Raw genomic sequence first — 18,089 nt, forward strand, 5'->3', positions numbered from 1 at the left:
AAACAGCCTTGTCCAGTGGGCCTATGGCAAAGAGCGCATCGTGTATGCAGCCCAAGTCATCAGCCAGTGAGCCCCACTGTCCTCTCCACAGCCCACTCTGCAGCTAGGTTCAACTACCTCCCTCAGCCTGGGAGCAAACAAGAATACCAAAGGTACAGGCACTTGCCTCCCCTTTGGCTTTTCTTCATTTTCCCTGCTTCATTTTTGAAGATGAGGAGGCTGTGGGGTTGAGCTGGAAAGACAGCCAAATTTTGAGACGTGTGGGCACAGCCCAAAAATCTGCACTGAAAAGACACCTCAAGATCCTACACTTAAATTTTGTCTCAGCACCAACTCAAATTTTTGCCTTCAGGACATGAACCTCTGACCTTGCGATGCTGGAGACCCAGCAATCCTTGACAAAACCGTATATAAATATTTGCGGCTTTGGTTACCTATTAACTTGTTGCAAAATGGATTATAAGGCTGCTCATCCTTCCTGCTTTCTTATTCATTCTTTGACCATGGGGAACCAGCTCCTGTTTTTTACACTGCTGGCACTGATTCCTGCACTTGGAACATCTGATTTTTTAATCTCTAATATCAGAAACATCAAGGTAAGAATACATAGAAGCAGCGATTGAAATAATAGGATTGATACAAACAATCCCATGTTGGCATTGAAATGCCATCGAAAGGCTTCAGGGGCAGGGCTCTGCAAGTGTAAATGTATTTCTTCCAGTGCATGAATATCCCTAGGACAAAAACAGAGTGATGTATGAATTATTTCTCCTTGTATCAAAGTAGACTCCTAGATATCCTAGATATTATCTCTTGTACTCAAAGGATCTCTAGATGCCAGGTGTGTCCATTGGCATTATAAGCATCTAGGACTGAAATGCTATACAGTGGTACCTCGGGTTAAGTACTTAATTCGTTCCGGAGGTCTGTTCTTAACCTGAAACTGTTCTTAACCTGAAGCACCACTTTTGCTAATGGGGCCTCCCACTGCTGCTGCACCGCCGCTGCACGATTTCTTTTCTCATCCTGAAGCAAAGTTCTTAACCCGAGGAACTATTTCTGGGTTAGCAGAGTCTGTAACCTGAAGCGTATGTAACCCGAGGTACCACTGTACACACTTCTGTGCGAGTAAGGCCCATTGAATTCAATGGGACTTACCTCTGAGAAGATAGGGTTGCGCTGTAGGTTACAATTCAGATACTGGGTAAGTCAGATCAGTAGAGGCCCCGCTGCTTGTCTTGTAATGCCCATGTTCCATGTTGAGTGGTGAAAGCTTGGGAGACACTGCTGTCTGAACCCCTGCAGACCTGTTCCCAGTAAGGTTAGACGATACTGAGCTAAATGGACCAATGGTCTGACTTGGTATAAGACAGCTTCCTATTTTCCCCATCTCTTCTGCACCTAGTCTCCAGAATGACCAGAACAAACCCTCAGAATAAAGTGGACAAATGCTTGGAGTCAGTGATGGGCTTGATGAGGGCTAATAAACTGAAATGCGCCTATTAGTGTGAGCATTTCCAAATGAATATGGTAATAATGAAAGCTATTATTTTGTTTTTTCTTTACAGAAAAGAAATGTTGCAAATACTGTAAGTACTCATCTTATTTTTAAACTTAGGTTGTTCTTGGCGTATAGGGGAGGATAGCCTGAGGGGAGATAATGTCCTAGGATGCAAGTCTGAAAATCAATAAAAGGTTTTTTTAAAAATAAAAATAAAAATATCCATCTGCACACTCCTTAGAAATCCTCTGTAAAGAGCAAACAAAGGGGTTCCCAGCTCAGCACTAAGCACCACAGCGCTTAGATCAGAGAGAAGCCCTCTGCTTGATCTTTACCACCACCCCATTGAGAGTGGGGGAGGTGCTGCCTTTTACTCTTAAAGAGCAAGCAGTGGGATTTTGTCTCCTGATCTCAGTGCTAAGCAGCACAGCACTCATATTGGAGACAAGCCCTCTGCTTGCCCTTGGCAGCATTTTTCAGCCATCTCCACCCCAGTAGGGACGGCAGAAAATGCTGGTTGTTTGTTTGTATGTGCATGTATGTTTGTGTGCCAAGTATATGTATAAGTGTGTGTTGTGAGAGAGTGGAGTGCTCTATGCCTGCATGCCTCTTGAGTTTGTGTGTTGTATGTGTGCTGAGTGTCTGTGGTCTGCATGTATGTGGCATGTGTCGTGCATGTATGTGGAGATACTCCCACTGCTGGCATTGCGGCCCTTGAACAAAGAAAGGCTAGTTAACCCCTTAGTTATAGGTACATCCCATTAATGACAAAACCTTTTATTATTACATTGGTTCTGTTTTAAATATTAATGCTCTTAGCCCTGCTAATTATTTCAAGATATGGAATTTGCAATGCAAGATAGGAAAGTTTCGTGGTCAGTGGTCAAGGATGATGACAGCTGTAGTCCAACAGTATCTAGAGATTGGGAATCAATGCCTTCAGTCAATTTGGGTTTCCCTGAATTGTAGAAAGAATGCATGTTTTTGAAATGTAATGCTGCAATCAAACTTTGTTCAGCATATTTGCCTAAGTTGCTTAATAAATCAAGGACAGGGGAAAGGGTATGTAGAAATAAGGGGTTAAATAAACAAGCAGGAATAACAAACAAAAAATCAGCACTAAGTTCCTTTTTCTTTTGGGGATAGGTTGGGGGTTTGCTGCATGTTCAGGACCCAAAGTACACATGTGTATTATGCCTATTGGGCAACTGGGAAGTGATGAAAGGTTAACAACAACCCCCCCTTTCTTATCAAAATCTGAGCCACTACAATGGTTTTGAAGCAACAAAAATAAAAATAAAATGGAGTGGAGTGGAGTGGGGGGAATCAAATGAAGGATCTGCTATACTAGGAGAGTTTTTCTCCTTAGATAGAATAAGCACTCAAGAGCAAGGTTAAACTTGTCACTTGACTCCTGGTAGTCTCTACAATTCCTCTCTGAAGTAATAGTTAGCAATATTGACAATCAAGAAATACCTCTCCTTCTCAGAGCTACTTCACACTGTAATGTTTCTGGGTGGGTCCAATAACAGGCACCAATAATGACTCACTCACTGGATCATCAACTTGTTGTGGTGAGTGGGATTGCCCATTCCTACGACCCTTGTGAGTGAAGCTGTCAAGAGTCTTGTACTCCCAGCAGGGTCACCCAAGGCAGTAAGGTCAAAGGGAAAGAGCTAGACAAAGAATGATCCAAGAAGTCCTCAATGGCAGAACAGGCGAAAGATAGCAAGTGGTATGTTACAATGTCTGTGAAGGTGGATAAAGGCTGCAGCAGATAAGAATCTACCTGTCATTGTGGCACTGCAAAGACTGTGTGTTGGTCAACTGATCTACACACATAAAACAAATTCACGCACAGGTGTCTTCCAAAAATCCATCCTAAACCCCAATCCATGAAATCTGGAAGCCCCTAGTCATGAACCAGCACATGGTCAGTGGATACAGATTCAGTTGTTCTGATTCAAGGCATGAGGCAGTTGAGTACCTCAGCAGGAGCCACTCTGTTCACCCTGAAAAGGGGGAGGGGCTAGACTGGCTTGGGAAGACAGGTGAACTAATGCCAGTGTACTGGAAGAAGCAAAGATCACTAGTTTTGAAGCAAGGATTCTTCAGCATCAACTTTGTTGGACTGGTCATGTTGTTTGGTTGCCTGATTATCATCTTCCAAAGCAACTACTCTATTCTGAACATAAAAATGGAAAGCGTAATGCTAGTGGTCAACAAAGGAGGTTTAAAGACTCCCTGAGATCTAGGGGTATAGGGTGGTATACAAATTTAATAAATAAATAAATAAAATATAACAGTAGCACTTTGCCAATATAGTAGTGAGGATAATGTTATTCCATCTTTTGTATCAAAAATATCAAGAAAATGAGTGGTAATTCTATCTACTGTTTCATTTCTGTTCCACGTTGAGGGATTAAAACGGTGTACTGAAATAAGTATTTGATTTATACATATATTACTCATTCAAATTCCGATTGGTTATTGTTTCACTATTGCATCAAACAAATGGTGGTGATTTTTAGTTTCTCTGTCTCTCCAGATCACTGATGGAATAGATATTTACAGCCTGAAAATTGAGTGCTTCGTTACCTCCCGATTTTCCCACAATGTCATCACTAGTCGAGCTGTCAATCGTGCCAATGTGTCCAAGGAAGCCTTATTTGATGTGGAGCTTCCAAAGACGGCTTTCATCACCAACTTCACCATGTGAGTACAACTTACTTTCTAAACAACTGTCTTGAGGAATTGAGCACAATACAACTCAGTCTTCAGAGACTTAAAATACTTGGTGTTTCATTATTTTCTTTGCTTTCCATCTGATTTCTTTAGTTAAAGGGTGATGGTTAGTTTACAAATAGGCTCCGTGGCCCTGAAAATATATCTGTGATGTTTCTCCCCTCACAATGACTGGTCAAGGCATGTTGCAACTTGGATTTCACATGTGATAGGAAAATTGTTGCAGTAAATGTGTTGAGTGAATGTCTGCAGTTGCTCAGCTGGTGGGTTAAATTTTCCTCCTCTGCACTTTTCTTTCAACTTGTCCAATACTTGACCCAACACTTGACCCAATATGAACAAAATATCTTAAAAAAGAAACTTTGTTGTTATTGTTTCTAAGGAAAAGAACTACCAGAAGTCTTCCCCCTAGAGGGGAACTGTGAGATTGTAACTAAATCCTGGGAACTTGCAGCTGTTACTGATTACAACTGTGGGAAAGGATTTGTGACCTTGTAGGACAATGCCTTCAGAAGCACTATTGGGTGCTTTCTGTAAAATAAGTGCCCTATTGGATCAGTTAAGTCAGAAGATGGATTTTATGACTAATGCGGCCAGAACCTTTGAACAGGTAGTGGGAAATTATATGGAGCCCACCCAGGAACCAAAACAGGAGCGTGCCATGACAGAACAACTGAAAGAAGAGGACCTTGCTGAATCTTGGGCGCCAGGGATGGAGAGACTTTTGGCCCAGCAAGAAAATGAGTCTTTGGATTTGATAAATGAACTTGGAAAAAACCAGATTTGGAAAGACAAAGTTTGGCTGGAAATGGGGGGTTGGACTGACCCCCCTATGCAGGGATGTGTGGACCTTCAGAATCTGGAAATGGGCCGTCAGAGGTTTGGAGCTGTTGGGACTTATCTTGGAGGGAATTTGAAACGTGTTTACTGCTTGAAACATGTTTTAAAAGACCACACGGAGTTTAGTCTGGACTATGAGAAAGGGGCTGATTGTCGAAAAGGGTCAAAAACACTACTAAGCTGGAGTTCCCACGAGTGAAAGGAAGATATGAAGAAGAACTGCGGACGGGACATGGAAGAGATTTGATGGCCTCAGATATAAGATCACCAGGTTAAATGGGCCAGACTAATGGGACAAAAAGGACTGATAATCCCGGGGGGAGGGGACACTGGAAGAAGATTGGACTGATTTTATTCTCTTTTTTTTTATCGTCAGAAATGTTTTTATGAAAGTTGCAAAAATGTTGAAAAGAAATTACTTGGCTCTTGTACGAATGTTTAAAGAATTAGGTAAAAAGGTAATAGTTATGAGATGCTGGTAAAAATAAGATTTAAGTTTTAAGTTTTAAGGTTTTTTTATAAGATAAGATGAAAATAGAGCAAGGTAATGTAATGACAGAATATTATGAATTATGGAAAGGATTTGCTGTGACAATTATTAATTAAGATACAGGAGATGGGAGGAGGAGGAGGTCATGGAAAGAAGGTAAAGAAAGTGGAGAATTTGAAAATGATGGTTTTATTTTTTTATTTTTTATTCTTGTTTTTGTCTTTTTTCTGTAATTTTGTCTTTTTCTTTTCTTTGTGATTTTAAAAATTCTTTTTTCAATAAATATCATTTTTTTTAAAAAAAAAAACAATACTTGACCCAACACTGTTTTAACAACGAGCCCTCTTTGTGGAGTGAGTTTTCCTCAGGACTGCATATTTTGTAAAAACTACAGTTTCCTCATACAATACTTAGCCTAACATTTACCAACCTGGTGCCTTCCAGAGGTTTTGGACTGCAATTCTCATGAGCTACAGCCAGCACGGACAATGATCCAATATGATGGAAGTTGTAGTCAAAAAAACCTCTGAAGGGAAGGCTGCTCTACCTCAAGCTTCCTGTGAACAAAGACACTTATGCACAATAACAGAACAATGCATTTTATTGTTTCAGCTGCAAAACTCTGCCACTGCGCTGCCTTGCACTGTTCAGGAGAGCTGTGCCAGTGTTAGGAGGGTGGATCTGTGGGTTTGTCCCATCACACCAGCTGCTACTGCTCAGCTGCATTGGCACATGAGTTTATCAAAAGTCTTCTTTGGGGTAATAGCCGTCCCTTCCTTCTCAGAGGAACCCAGGAAGCTTCTTTCCATCTAGCCCACTGTTGTCTACTAACTGGTAGGAGCTTTCTAGGGTTTCAGACAGAACTCTGTCTCAGTGCAGGGATTGAGCCTGGGGTTTAAGCATGGAAAGCAAGTACTGTGAGCTCAGACCCTTCCTCTTTGACTGCAAAACAATTGATATTCTACTACATGGTATTTAATACACCAAACCCAGGGGTGTTGGGTGTATTAATAGCATTGTTGTTGGTCTCAGCTTCCAATCAGACTTCAACAACATGGCCAAAGGTCAGGGATGATGACAGTTGGCATCCAGCAACATTGAAAAGTCACCACACTGGACGCCCCTGGCTTAAGACAGTTGAAAACATTCATTGTTTAAACAAATGTACAATGTACCCAGAAAAAGACAAAGTCCTGTAAACTGTAATGTGGAGGGAGGCAATGTGATTTACTTGATAAGTCATGAAGAAGGCCAATGAAATTATTTTCAGATATCTGAATAGAAGGTCAGATATTTACCTGCTGTTTCTTCTCTAGGACTATTGATGGTGTCACCTACCCTGGAACAATAAAGGAAAAAGAGGCTGCCCAGCAACAGTATCAAAAGGCAGTTTCAAGAGGACAGACTGCAGGTCTTGTAAAGTGAGAGTGAGACCCTTCCATATCCTGATAGTTTATTGACACTCATAGAATCATAGTATTATAGAGTGGGGAAGGACCCTGAGGGTCATCTATGTGGTTTTTGTGTTTATATTTTTCATTCTTATTTTGTGAACCTCCTTGAGGTCTATGTCCACAGCATTCTCCTAATCCACTAAGCTTGTAACTCGACTCAAAAAAAGGAATTGGATTTGTCTGGCACAAGTTGTTTTTGAGAAACCCATGCTGGGCTTTAGCGATCACTGCATCCTTTTCTAAGTGATCACAGACTGACTGTTTAATTATCAGGACCTTTCCTGATATTAATGTCAAACTGACTGATTGATAGTTACCTGGGTCTTCTCCCTTCCCCCTCCCCCCGCATTTGTCCATCTCCAGTCTGCAGGGACCTCACCTGTGCTCCAAGAATTATCCAAGAAGATTATAGACAGAGCCTCTGTGTTAACACCCACAAGCTCCTTCAGTGAAGCTCATCAGGCCCTGGAGATTTGGGATTTTTTTAAAAAAAAGTTTACAGATCTAAGGGTTTCAATGGGATTGTTACTTTTGTAACATTAATGCTGTTAATCTTGTAACAAACTTCTTTTTAACCTGTGAAGGGCTTCTGGAAGAAAAACTGAAAAATTCAGTGTTTCAGTCAACATTGCAGCAGCCAGCAAAGTCACTTTTGAGCTGCAATATGAGGAGCTATTGAAGAGAACCTTTGGAAAATATGAATTGCTTCTAAAAGTAAACCCGAAGCAGCTTGTCAATAAATTTGAGGTAATGTACCTATTATATCAAATGGAACTGTTGTAAAAGCTTGCCAAAATTGTATTAAATGAGTGACGAAAGCTCAAAGAACTGAATGCATCTTGTTAAAGAAGATGGGTGATTGGTTCTGAGTTACTTCTCTTTGCTGCAAGGGTGTTTGGAGTTAAGATGCTTAACTCCATCCGAACTGTAGTATCTGTGACTTTGTCAATTTCAGCATTATTCAAATTAACATTTCAGATTGAGGCAAACATATTTGAGCCCCAGGGCATCAGCTTTCTGGACGCAGAAGGATCTTTCATCACCAATGACTTGTTACCAGTCATATATAAGTCTTTCTCAGGGAAAAAGGTATGTTTTACAATGATACATAAGGACAGTTCCACAGCACTAAAAATGTTCACTAAACTTGAGGCAGCAATAATTAATTGGGAGGTCTGGGCTAGATGTTTATTTGTGGGCTAGATGTTTATTTCAGGGTATTTAATCTTCAAGGTACTTACTCTCTTGCAATGTTATTGTTCATGTTTTCAACAGTAACGCCAGGTGAAGAACAAAAAACCTTTCATAACTGTTTGTTAAAATTTCACATGGATGGATGCTTGTGCTTTCAGGGTCATGTTTCTTTCAAGCCTACTATGGACCAACAGCGAACTTGTGTAGATTGTCAAACAACACTGTTGAGTGGAGATTTTGTCATAAAATACGATGTGAACAGAGAAACCCCAGGCAATTTACAGGTAAACAGAACTGATGTGAACTGATGTGCCAGTGGATGTGATTGTAATGTCATCCAACACTTGTTTTTGTTTTTGTTTTGCAGATGGTCAATGGGTACTTTGTACATTTCTTTGCACCACAAAATGTTTCACATTTGCCCAAGAATGTTGTTTTCATTATAGATATCAGTGGCTCAATGTCCGGACGAAAACTAGATCAGGTAACCAAATACTCTAAAATGAACTTGAAATGTAACCAACACTTAAGTTAATGGAGAGAGGGTGTCTCATAATCATTTACTCCAAGCAGTTTAGACAGAATGCCTGCAGAGTTTAGTGGGTGCTTTTGCTGAGTATATACTTAAGTCATTTAGAGCCTGGCTGCACAATTATTTAAGGTTTTGTGATTAGGGCAATTAGGGAAATTGCTAGTAGACAACTCACCTTATTTGAGAAACCATTGTTTTCTGGAGAAACCGTAGACAAGGTATTCTATTACTAATTTGTAAACTATTACTGTCCCCTTTTAACTGTCCCCTATAGACACTGTGAAATAGCAGTGGGACAACATTATGAAAGATGAACAGTCTTTGGACAAAACCTCCTTTCCATTCAACTTTGGCAAGGAATTGGGAGATATTCTTTAAAAATTACATAGATTTTATTTAATGCCCAGAAGACTGCTGATGATGCACCTAATTGTCAGGAGGTCCTACACATGAGTAGGAGTCCGGCAGAGGCACATGCTCGACTGGCATGTTCTCTCCTTCCTGGTTGGTCTTCTGGGAGATTCAAAAGCTTTCTCCAGTCCAAACATCACAGCGACTAACACCAAGAGGCATCCGCACACTTCAGGATCAGCAGAGTATAGGCAGTCAGTGTTCAGACTCAGTAGCGCAGCAATTTGGCTAATCTACGTTTATTTACATATATACACTCAGAGCATCATAACTCAGCTCCTTCCTCTTCAGCATCAGACAGCAAAGAGAAAGAACAGAGGACAAAAATCCTACATCATGGAAACACAGTAATAAAAACACCCTGTCTCTGTCACTTCCCACAATGTGGAATGAAAACCTACACCGTCATGTGATATAAACAATCCCATGACTGCAACACAGTGAATGAATCCTAACATCCCTCACTAATAAGTTGGAGAGGGTGTCAGTTAGCTGGTACCTATTATCATTTTAGGAGGGAGACTACCCCTTAATACAGCAATTTTGGTTCTTCATCTTTGTGGAAATTGGCAAAATTACTTTAACACTTTGTCCACATTAATAATGACCTGATATGATTGCTTATGCAAGCAGCGAGTACTATTATAGTAAGACACTGGAAGAACCTAGAAGGAGTAAATGTTATAAATTGGTATAGAAAGGTATGGCAGACTGCACTATTAGAAAAAAATTGACAAATAGATTGAGACTTCCACGGGGACAAATTTAAAAAGACAATTTTACTGCAACTTGAGTTGACTTTATAGATTTTATGAGCACAGCCACAATTGGTAATTTTATGGCAGCAGCTTTTCATATTGTAGAACCTCCCCTTCCTTTAGTGAACTGGGGGAAAGGGAAAAATTTCTTTTATAAAACCTCTTTATCATAACATCACTTATACTACTGGTGCTCTAGCCGTATTACTATTTTGAATTAAGGTTTCTATTACTTCCATTAATCTCAAAGTATTATTTATTTTAAGATTTTGCACTATATTTTGGGTTGATTTTTTTCATTTTATGTGAATCATGATTTACTATATATTAGTTGTAGTTTGATTAGTTTGTTGCATTCTTCTTCTTTTTTGTATGTTATACTGGTGTAACACCAAATCAGTTATTGAGCATGCTACTCTTATGGAAATTCCAATCTTGGTGTTTTATAACTCTTATTGTGGAAAAATATTTGTTGTTCTTATTGTTAAAGATGTGATAAGCATTTTTTTATTTTTTAAAAATCACTGATTGTCCAGTAGAGGTGGAAAGAAGGGAGTTCCCCACTGCAACTCTCCCTTGCCCATGAAACAGTTGATTGATGATATCCTCCTATTCTACAAGAGCTCAATGCTCACAGTTTCCCATCAAGGACTCTATATAAGAGTCCTGGGTATCCAGAGCTCCCACAGAACCCTTGAGAGCTCCCAGGGTCATGCCTTGCAAGCTGTTGTCTCTGCAAGCACTGAGCTCCAAATGAAGCCTTATATGTTTTCTAGACCTGGAGTTCCATAAATGCCACCTCTCCAAAAGAGCTAACTGATCTTAGCTTGTTATGCAGCCTTTGGGGGCTGGGGAAACATGAGAGACTCCTCTTCTGATTCAGAGGAGGGAGGCAACCCTGAGTCCTCCAGTTGAGGGAGTCCCATTCTATATCTGTATACAGGTTCAAAAGTGCCAGGTGGGAAGAGGGAGTAATAGTTTGTTTAGATACCAAAGAGATCTCAGCAATCAGCTTACACCAAAATTCAGCCACCTTTGAACAGTCCCTTCATATGTGCTTATATGTACCAACTACATGACAGTCCCTCCAACACAGTGAAGATGTATCAGGCTAGAGAAAACAGAGCAGTCACAGAGTAGGGTACCTGTCATGTACTAACTTTTGAGAGAGCTCTCAAGTTTGAGCTGAATGGAGACTTGGCCCACAGACCTTTCTTCTGCTCGTCATCCATCTGTATGTCCCAGTTATATTCCTATAATGGCTTTTGACTCTGAGCCCCTTTAGGTTCTGTTTCTTCATCAGTGCTCTGGCTTTAATTGTTTGCCCTTCATTATTTGTACTTTAGACAAAGGAGGCATTGTTAAAAATATTAGAAGACATAAAGGAAGAAGACTACTTCAATATTGTGTTGTTTGGGAGTGATGTAGAGAAATGGAACGATACCTTAATACAAGCTACTCCTGAAAACCTGGCTAAAGCAAGACGCTATGTTCAGAGTATTGGTACTTTTGGAGGTACGTTGCAGGAGGAATGGGGTTTTATTTATTTAACAAATGTAATATTCCGCCCTTCCCTTTGAAGAACTTCAGAGCAGCTTGTAGTTAATAAAAAAATAAAACAATATTCGGAAATAAAACACTAAAATAATTATTCTTAAAGCCTCTTTAAGCAGAGGCTTGACAACCATATGTCAGGAGTGCTCTGATGGTGTTTCCTGCTTGGCAGGGGGTTGGACTCGATGGCCCTTGTGGTCTCTTCCAACTCTATGATTCTATGATTCTATGATTCTAATATTTCTATCAGTAGTTCTATTAGCTGTATTATAATAAAAAATATAACATTTTTAAAAAGCCTAAGTAAATGAAAATATCATTACATGGTTTAAAAGGTTGTAATATTTGGTGTAAGATCAACCTCCATGCTGACAATATTCCAGAGATAGGTTGCCACAACAAAAAGTCTATAGTTGCCTATAGTTGCCTAATCTATGCCAGCACAGAGAAGGGTTATGGAGGCTCTGAACTGCTTAAAAAAACACACCCTCTGCTGAAAAGCAGGTCACTGACACAATAGTGATGGGTAGGCTTTTCTTAAGTTTTTATTCCCATTTGTTTCAGTGAATGGCCCTGCTGCTCTTCCCCTGCCTGTAATGTATGCATTTTCCTTGCAATTTACATAACATTTTCAGGTATTCTGCTACCCATCCCTGTGAGATGTCTGCTTACCTTAAACAGTCAGGCAGCTTTGTGGCCTGGCCTTAGCCCCACATCAGAGAGATTTGGCAGCCAGCTGGGGAGGACTGTAGGCCTGCCTGCAGATTTGCCAACAGCAGGCAGGCCTAGGTCTGGGGATTCCCCACAGGGTGGGCCCAACCGGCCAATGGGCATTGGGTCCTTCCCTGGGGAAAATAAATTAAGGCTGCCCAACACTCCTCTGTTTCTCCATTGGGTCTCCCACCCTTTTTTTTCAAATGCTGCTTCTTTTATGCTGAGACCTTGCTATGAACATTGTTGGCCTCCATATTTGGGGGTCAGGCAGGAATTTTTCCACTTGGCAAATTGGCACTGGCCACTTGATTTTCACCTACCTCATAACAATCACCACAACTTTCTGAGCTTGGGCACTGAGTAAGCCTTAGTCTTGGTTGGAGGGAAGGTTGTAGCTTCTGCCTGCCCCTCCTTGGTTAATGGTATCCATGTTGCTTCTGCCCAACCCCCAGACAGGGGCTAGAGCCATAAATAAATGGCTTCACCGAGTGCCTATGCCAAACCTTTCACAACGGTAACCAATAAAGTTGTGGCCTATTTGAACCCCAAAACTCTATAGCGTCTGGTTATTTCATTACATAGGGAGTGACTGGGTAACGGGGTCTTGGCACGTGACACACATGCCACATTTCAGGCAGTTATTGGAGTACTGAGTTTGATTTTCATTGTAGAAAGGCAAGGAACAAATGGCTAAATAAAATACTGGCCCCATAAGCATCTTCCAAGACAACAATGCCCACTTACCCCACAAAGAACTCCCAGTACGTTTCTGAGCACAATTCAAAGTGTTGGTGCTGACCTTTAAAGCCCTAACCGGCCTTTGTCCAGTATACCTGAAGGAGTGTCTCCACCTCCATCGTTCTGCCCGGACACTGAGGTCCAGCACCTAGGGCCTTCTGGTGGTTCCCTCGATGCAAGAAGCCAAGTTACAGGGAACCAGGCAGAGGGCCTTCTCAGTAGTAGCAGCCGCCCTGCGGAACGCCCTCCCACCAGATGTGAAAGAGAAAAATAACTACCAAGCTTTTAGAAGACATCTGAAGGCAGCCCTGTTTAGGGAAGCTTTTAATGTTTAATAGGTCATTTTAGTGTCTTGTTGGAAGCCGCCCAGAGTGGCTGGGGAAACCCAGCCAGATGGGCGGGGTATAAATAAATTATTATTATTATTATTATTATTATTATTATTATTATTATTATTATTATTATTATTATTACTATTATTACCTACTCTCAGCAGCCAGAAACATCATAACCAGACACTGGAGAGACCTGTCAGGAGTAAGCATGGACCAGCGGTATCAAATAGTATGGGAAACAGCCTCACTAGAAAAATTAACCAATAAACTGAAATTGACACAGGGACAAATAGAAAATGCCTTCACCCCGCTATGGCTCCCCTTTATCACATACACACCTCAACAAGACGACAAGAACCCAACAACAGCATACAAATCAATATGGCTAACCTGATTCAAAAACACTCACCCACCCCACTCAAACATGAAAACAAAGTTCACCACAGCCAATCACAAACAAGCACAAGGAACACAAGCGAATAGCAAAGAGAACCTGCACAAGCGACGTTGACACAAAACCCCACACATACATTAAGTAAAATAGAAACATCGCCCCCCGACCCCACCACACTCCCATGGCCCTCTCCACCTCTTCCCCCCTTTTCTTCCTAATGTAATACTAATGTCTCAACAAATGAAACTGACCTGTAGAAAATGTAACAAGAAAAAAGAGACGTTGCACAAGAAATCTTTAATAAAAAATACATTAAAAAGAACCATTCTGCAGTTTGAAATCCATTTAATAAAACAGTTGCCTGCAACCCAAACGTAAGGTTTTGCATAATGTCTGGAAGGCAAGAAGAAGTGAGCTGTGCCTCATTGGGGTGGAGCTTCACAGCCTGCCACAGAAAAAGTCCTCTCCATATTCCCAAAGAAGTGTATTTCAGATGTTACACTATTCAGATTATCTGAAGAGGTAGACAGGTACAGGAAATGCGATCCTTCAGCTAATGTAATATTCATTCTAAAAGTCTATTTGGCTCTGGCATATTACTGTGGCTTCTCTTTCATCCTACAGAAGAAAATCCACAGTTAGTGATCAAAAGAGCTTTCTAGTCACACTCTGTTTTTACAATTTGCTCCTCTATGTTCCAGCGACAAATCTTTTTGATGGATTAATAACCGGAATTGAAATGCTGAAGGAAGCTCAGGAAGCTGGAACTTTGCCCGAAAGAAGTGCTTCTTTAATTATGATATTATCCGATGGCCGACCCAATGTAGGTATGTTTCCTGACAAGCAAATAACTTTGACATGTGATAAGATTGCTATGGAAAATGATAAATCTTCACAGAAATTTATAGCAGAGGTGTTATTTCAAATTTCAATTGCTGCAGATCAGAGGAGTAAGGAATTTTCAGTAGAAAGGTCAAGATTCACAACATTCAAAGGCCTGCTCTTTGATACATTTAATACTGCATTGTGAAAATGTGTGTATTTCAAAATGATTTTTAATAGTTATTTTCTGTCTGATACTTTGTTGAAGCTATGTCAATATTATTAGTGTGAGTCCAAAAGTAAGCCTTTCTTCATTGAAGGGATTTTCTCTAGGGCAGTGGTTCCCAATTAGCTAATTACTGAGGACCCCCTATTTTTCAAAAGCAAAGCCATGGGATTTCCGGATCGGTCGCAATCACGTTCAGGTCATGAGTTCATCCAGCAAGCTTGTTGGGACGACTCAGTCATAGAAAAGGGTAAAAGGGGAGCGAAGGCAACGCAATACCCATAAAAAGGCTCAGAAAAGGGTTCTGAGCTCTGACCCAGCCAAGCTGCACAAAAAGGGGTTTCCCAACAGCTCCTGCAATTAGTAAAGTGGCAGGGAGAGAGGGAGAACTCCAGCACTAAATACAGTGCCTTCCCTTTCTATGAGATGCCTCGAAAGCCTGAGTGATTCAGCGACAGATCTCTCCATAATCCGAGACTAAAATAATAAGACTGCTGGCTGGCAAACAAAGAAAAGGTACGTACAATGATCGGCAGGCAATTTGTTAGCAAAAAAGGAGTCTAATGTTACAAGGGGGAGGAAGGAGGTCACCCTCAAACATGGTTTAAAAAGACACTGTGCTCTAAAATATTGCGAAAAGAAGAACTTAAGGACTTAATTCCTAATTTGCGAATCAAGGATATTGAAGTACAGAAAACTGGAATCTGTTGGAGACATCTCTGAGGCGGGCAGGAAGAAGTGACTGACACGCAAAAAACTGGAGAAGTGAAACAGTACCAACAAAAAAAGAGTGGCAAGAGAGATTATTTGATTACCTTGAATTTGCAAAAATGACGGATAAAAAAACCCAGTGCCCTCAAATTAAAATTAAAAAATTGCTTCAAATAATTTTTGCAAAACAAAGTATGGTTCACGAATACAACATATGGAGAAGGGTAGAAAAGATGAAATGAGAAAGAAACAGTTTATCAAGTTTAAAATCAGACCCGCGTTAAGGAGGAAGGAAGTATTAGAATAGAATAAGAACTAAAGCTTGGATAACATAAGTCCGTGTGCACAAACTTGCGGATTTATGGATCATTTATTTTGATCCAGTTTATCATTTATTTTGTGTTTTCTTTTGTAGTTTGTTTTTTAAGTGTTGTGTGTGTATCTGCTGTAATAATAAGTTAATAAAAAGCATTTATATAAAAAAGGCAAAGCCATGGACCCCCTACTTTTGAACATTTTGACAACTCTGCACTAGTTACCTCTGGAAAGCAATTTTTTGAACTAAATGTGGGGTAGCCCATAATAAGCAAAAGATTTTAAGTATACTAAAAAAACAGACTAGGGCTGAGCGATATCTGGTTTTCAACATTGTGATATATCAGCAGCTAAACATTGCAATATTCTGATATATCACAATGTCTTAAATTGGAGATCAGGCATGGGGATGAGGGAAAGAGCAGTCACAGAGATTGGGTGGGGGGGAGAGGAAGTGGAGTCACCTCCTCTGCATGGTTTGAGTGGGAGGGGATGGGGATGGGGGGGGTGCATCAGCAGAGCAACCAGTGAAGATCCACGTCCACTGTGGCTGGTGCTGCTTTCTTGCTGACTGGGAAAAGCTGCTCTGCCTCAGTGCCCAGGCAAGGTAATGCCACGGTGCCTTGAAGTGAGGGCAATTGATGGCCTGTTCTGCATCAGCATAAGAGGAAGGCAGCTCAGATCAGCAGTGTTATTGGCTGAAGTCATCGTGCGATATCAGCAGTACCTTGAAATTGGTTGCCCTGCTCTCCCTTATGTGAGGAGCGATATATTGCTGCGTATTGCTGGGTCAAAATCGTTATTGCGGTGTGATTTCAAAACTGATCTTGGCCAATATATCGAAAAACCTCACAGTGCTGAAACAGTCCATATATCTGTGATATTACCATGCAAAAATGACAAAAAATTAGGCAAGGGATGGGGCCGCGGACCCCCAGGGGTCTTCAGACCCCTAATTGGGAACCACTGCTTCCCTGGTGTATGGGCACATTTAGTTGCTCATTGTTATCTATACAAGTTATGTGATGTATTATAAAAATAGTAATTCAGTGTATAGATCATGTGAGTTGGCAAGAAGTACGTTTATTAAACATAGTCACATGGTTTCTATAAGTGGCCACCTTGAATTCCTATCTACAAGATGAATGATCCTGCTGAATGTGTTCTAAACTTTTTTCCTATTTGGGAAGAGAAAAACATTAATACTGGTATCACAGAAACAAGGATAACAGGATTTTTGTTGCTTTTTTTCTATAAATGTGTGTAACCATGAGAAACCTATTGAACATTAATTATTGTCTGTGTTTTCATACAGGAGTGAGTAGCACCGAAGAAATTTTACTCAGAACCAAAAATGCAACTCAAGGGAAATTCCCCATATATAATCTTGGGTTTGGTTATGACCTTGACTATGGCTTTTTAGAAAAGTTGGCCACGGAGAACAATGGAGTGGCTCGTCGTATCTATGAAGATTCCGATTCAGCCCTACAGTTACAGGTAAAATATGATAACATTAGGTGACAATTGATTTTTTTTTAAAAAAAGGTTAAAACAAATAAGCTACTGTTATTTTCAGAATGAAGACTCATCCACTTTAGTACCTCAGCATGGTATTGTTACACACCACCCCAATCTCCACAAATGGTACAAGATTCCAGGGGTTGCAGGAATATTTAACCAGGGTCTATGTTTCCTTTTGGGACAATGAGGCACAGCAGATACTGATTTAGACATGTGTACAACCTGTGTCACGACTGAGCCAGCCCAGCCAGCTTTCAGTGGAGGAAGTAGGCAGGGAGAAATAGGATTAACTAACAGTAGAGAGGTGCCTAGCCGAGGGCCAACTTCCCCGCCCTCAGGAATGCAGGTTGCCAAGTCTGTCTTCTCAGGAAGAAGTTGGAGGGGATCCAATGAGCCCACAGAGTCGCCGCTGGGGGAAGGTGTGTGATAGGAGGCGGAAGCAGAAACGTAAGGGGCAGAAATCACATTTAAGCTGGAGGAAGGGGAGGGACTCGGCAGAAGAGTCATCGTAATTCATGAGGGCGGCAGCTGGGTTAATGCCGTCCGGCATTATCTGTGTACTTGATCAATAAATCATTCTCTCTACTTAAGTATGCTTCCTGTGTTGTCAAGCTGGAGGCTGGATTCCTGCATTTAGAATGAAAGATGGCAGAGCATTCAGAGCATCCTATGAGGGTCTGGCTTCCCCTAGATTTAAAGGACAGCAAAAAAACCACCCACTGTGTCCCTTAGTTCCACCCTGCCATCCCCATCTCACATGGAGTTCTGCCCTTCCTTCTCCCTCTCACAGCTAACTGACTCCCAGGACCACCCCACAGCCTACGTCATTCAAAG

The 18,089-nt window shown here is 40.9% G+C and overlaps 1 protein-coding gene across 1 annotated transcript in view; it reads left to right on the forward strand.

The window, feature by feature from the left end:
* The window catches only part of LOC308581476 (inter-alpha-trypsin inhibitor heavy chain H3-like), a gene marked incomplete at its 5' end in the record, with an annotated part of 69,543 nt that overhangs the window by 35,756 nt on the left and 15,698 nt on the right, over positions 1-18,089 (forward strand). Inside the window, 11 exons of the mRNA XM_081183886.1 lie at positions 384-596; positions 1,569-1,589; positions 4,050-4,216; positions 6,893-6,997; positions 7,615-7,777; positions 8,009-8,119; positions 8,383-8,508; positions 8,592-8,708; positions 11,272-11,440; positions 14,362-14,487; positions 17,050-17,231. Of these exons, the coding sequence (XP_081040012.1) occupies positions 384-596; positions 1,569-1,589; positions 4,050-4,216; positions 6,893-6,997; positions 7,615-7,777; positions 8,009-8,119; positions 8,383-8,508; positions 8,592-8,708; positions 11,272-11,440; positions 14,362-14,487; positions 17,050-17,231 (1,500 nt within the window). The remainder of the gene's footprint in view (positions 1-383; positions 597-1,568; positions 1,590-4,049; positions 4,217-6,892; positions 6,998-7,614; positions 7,778-8,008; positions 8,120-8,382; positions 8,509-8,591; positions 8,709-11,271; positions 11,441-14,361; positions 14,488-17,049; positions 17,232-18,089) is intronic.

This window comes from Podarcis bocagei (genome assembly GCF_964188305.1).
Source record: "Podarcis bocagei genome assembly, chromosome: 2".
NCBI lineage: Eukaryota > Metazoa > Chordata > Lepidosauria > Squamata > Lacertidae > Podarcis > Podarcis bocagei.